This window comes from Aplysia californica, unplaced genomic scaffold (assembly GCF_000002075.1).
Source record: "Aplysia californica isolate F4 #8 unplaced genomic scaffold, AplCal3.0 scaffold01822, whole genome shotgun sequence".
Classification (NCBI taxonomy): Eukaryota; Metazoa; Mollusca; class Gastropoda; order Aplysiida; family Aplysiidae; genus Aplysia; species Aplysia californica.
Window position 1 is genome coordinate 6731 of NW_004799092.1, and position 2629 is coordinate 9359.

Below are 2629 nucleotides of genomic sequence, written 5' to 3' on the forward strand. Positions count from 1 at the left end.
GATGCATAGTGAAGGGCTCACGGGCTTGAGCCCCCCACCCCACCCACCCCTACCCCCCAACTCTATCCCAAAGCAAATGTAAATAACAAATAAGCAGTTGAAACCGTTATGATCGCACGCAATGAACACAGGGCGATCAACTTGGCGGCATTCTCGTTTATCCAATCTCTGTTACCACCGCTTACAACTGTAGCAACCTAACAGCCAAAAGACGAGCCCGTTCCCAGGGGCCCCTCCATGATGAAACCCCTCTTGTAAAAAGGTAGAAGACTTGAAAAAATAACACTACACAGAGGGCTCACGTTTTCCTAGCCCTGACAATGAGGTGCAAGTTTATGACACACTTTCCCCCAGTGACACAGTTACCTATGCGTTCATTGGACCTTTGTTGTGTGCTGTACTTTCCGCGACTACACGGCCTAATCCAGCTCTTAGACGGTTGTGCTTTGTGTGCTTGTTTGTGTGTGTGCCGCTGAGATTTAACAGTTATTAATTACATTAAACCACTTTTAAGGCAACTTTTTTATTACATAAAAGTTAATTAGAGAAATTTGGAGGTGCCAGGGACGGCTTCGTCTCCACCATCCAGAAGAATTTAAACAAAGAGATGGAAGACAAAGGTGACTTGCCTCGTTTGACTGCTTCTTAAAATGCCGTGGCTCGTAATGAGTATTAAAAAAAATATCACTGTTTTGTTCTTATTGCTTGCCATTTGGTGATAAAAAAGTAGAAGCAACCTAAGCTCCACCCAAATTTGGATCAACCCACCGCCACTGTATGTATGTGTCTTTGTGTGTCTTTGTGTACCCTCCCACCACCGAGAAAAACACCATACTTGTCCCGTCCGAGTTGAGTAAAAATTTCTCAACCTTACCCTTACCCACTTTTATTCCTTGCCCTCTCCTGTACCCCAATCCCCCACCCTGCACCCCTCCCCTTCCCTTCCTACCCCACTATCCCCTCCCGTATTACCCTATACCTATCCCCTCCTCTCCCTTCCCATACTATCATCTCCCCTTCTACTACTCTCACTCCCTCAGACCACCTCACCCTCCCCTCACCCCCTTCCCCCACTTCCCAGTACCTGTAAACGCTGATGGTTCCTGGTCGCTCGTTCCCCACAAACACATACAGGCGACCTCTGACCTCTGCCAAGGCCAAGGACTCTGTTTCGGGCCCCTGGGGGAAAACACAGACAGTTTTCAAAACTCTATGGGATCAAGAGTTGAGAAGGGGAAACTCATAAATAGATCGGGGGGGGGGGGGGGGGTGGAAGGTACCACCGAAATGTCTTACTTTTTTTCTTTCTCTCAGTTGTTTCTGTCTGTTTGTCTCGCCTCTTCCCTGCACTTAATGACCGTTATTTGATCGATGTACTTCTTCATACTTAAACTCAGATAGATGTTATAGATGCTAAATCAGTAAGGGTCGAACATCAGTAATTATTGTTGCAAGGGAGTAATATACAAAAACAATTAAGAAGAGATAAGGACGACAGATGTATGTTTGACAGGAAAGAAGGAGCAGACTACACCATAGCACCATAAAGCTATATATATTTTTGTATCATAAATCAGAAATATTTGTCGTCACGTTGAACGATGTTTAAAGGTCGACTTTTGAATCCCCCGAAAAAAGCTAGATTGTTGACTATTAGGTAGTTTGGTGTGGCCAGTAAACTGTTGATGCTGTATTGCGCTTGCCAACTATGGCGTTACTGCCCACTTGTGGTTGATTTGGGTAATGTTGGTGGGTGGTGAGGATCACCCAGCTGGTGACGGGCCTTTTTAAATGCACCGCTTGGAAATACATATTATTATTATCAAAGATTATACATAACAAGATAGTCCACTCAACCAAAAAGTGTTGGCAGAAGTCCGCGCATTTATTCAGACTGCGCTGCAGCCTTTGTTTTGAAACTCTCTTTCGTTTCCCCAGAAGAACAATAGGAATAGCACAGTTTGTTACTTTCACTTTTATCGTTTTTTCACACAAGTAGCGTACGGTATCTCTAATGGCAAAGTCCGCACTTCTTCGAAGATGGCGTCACCGAATTTTGAGGACACTCTTTTAATTGGCTCAAAGAGAGGGATGAACTATCTTGTTATGTACGATCTTTGTTATTATGTAGGTGGGCGATTTGACCTTAATTGTGTCAGTGGGGGCGTAAAAACACAATTAAGCACATAGTGCATGCTGTGAAGCGTCAATACTTACTATACAATTATATAAATGCAATTATTTGACGGCTGGACGCAAGAAGGGGCTATATCCACTTTTCGTACGAAATTGATTCATGCGCTCTTTCATTGTATTGTTTGTTTTCGTTAAGAGCGGTTGTTGATTACGTTGTTGTGTCACCTTATCGTCAGAGCGTGAGTCCGGCTGTTCGTCGTTGCCGTCCATGTTGAAGAGATGCGGGCAGTGCAGGGCGGTGCTCTCCTCTATGTGACTGCCACTGTCGTAGATCTGGGTCATGCCCTGGTCAGCGTCCCACACACTGGACACACCAGACTGGACATGGTCAGTGGGGGGGAGGTGAGGGATTTGTGGTTTGTTTATTGTGTTAGTGTATGTGTGGGTGTGTGGGTGTGTGTTTGTGTGTATGTGTGTGTGTGTCGGAGGGGGG

General features: G+C 45.2%; 1 protein-coding gene across 1 annotated transcript in view; it reads right to left on the reverse strand.

The window, feature by feature from the left end:
- Positions 1–2629, reverse strand: part of LOC101856157 (mesenchyme-specific cell surface glycoprotein) — a gene marked incomplete at its 5' end in the record, with an annotated part of 18204 nt that overhangs the window by 5996 nt on the left and 9579 nt on the right. Inside the window, 2 exon segments of the mRNA XM_013091009.2 lie at positions 1085–1179; positions 2362–2500. Coding sequence (XP_012946463.1) covers positions 1085–1179; positions 2362–2500 — 234 coding nt within the window.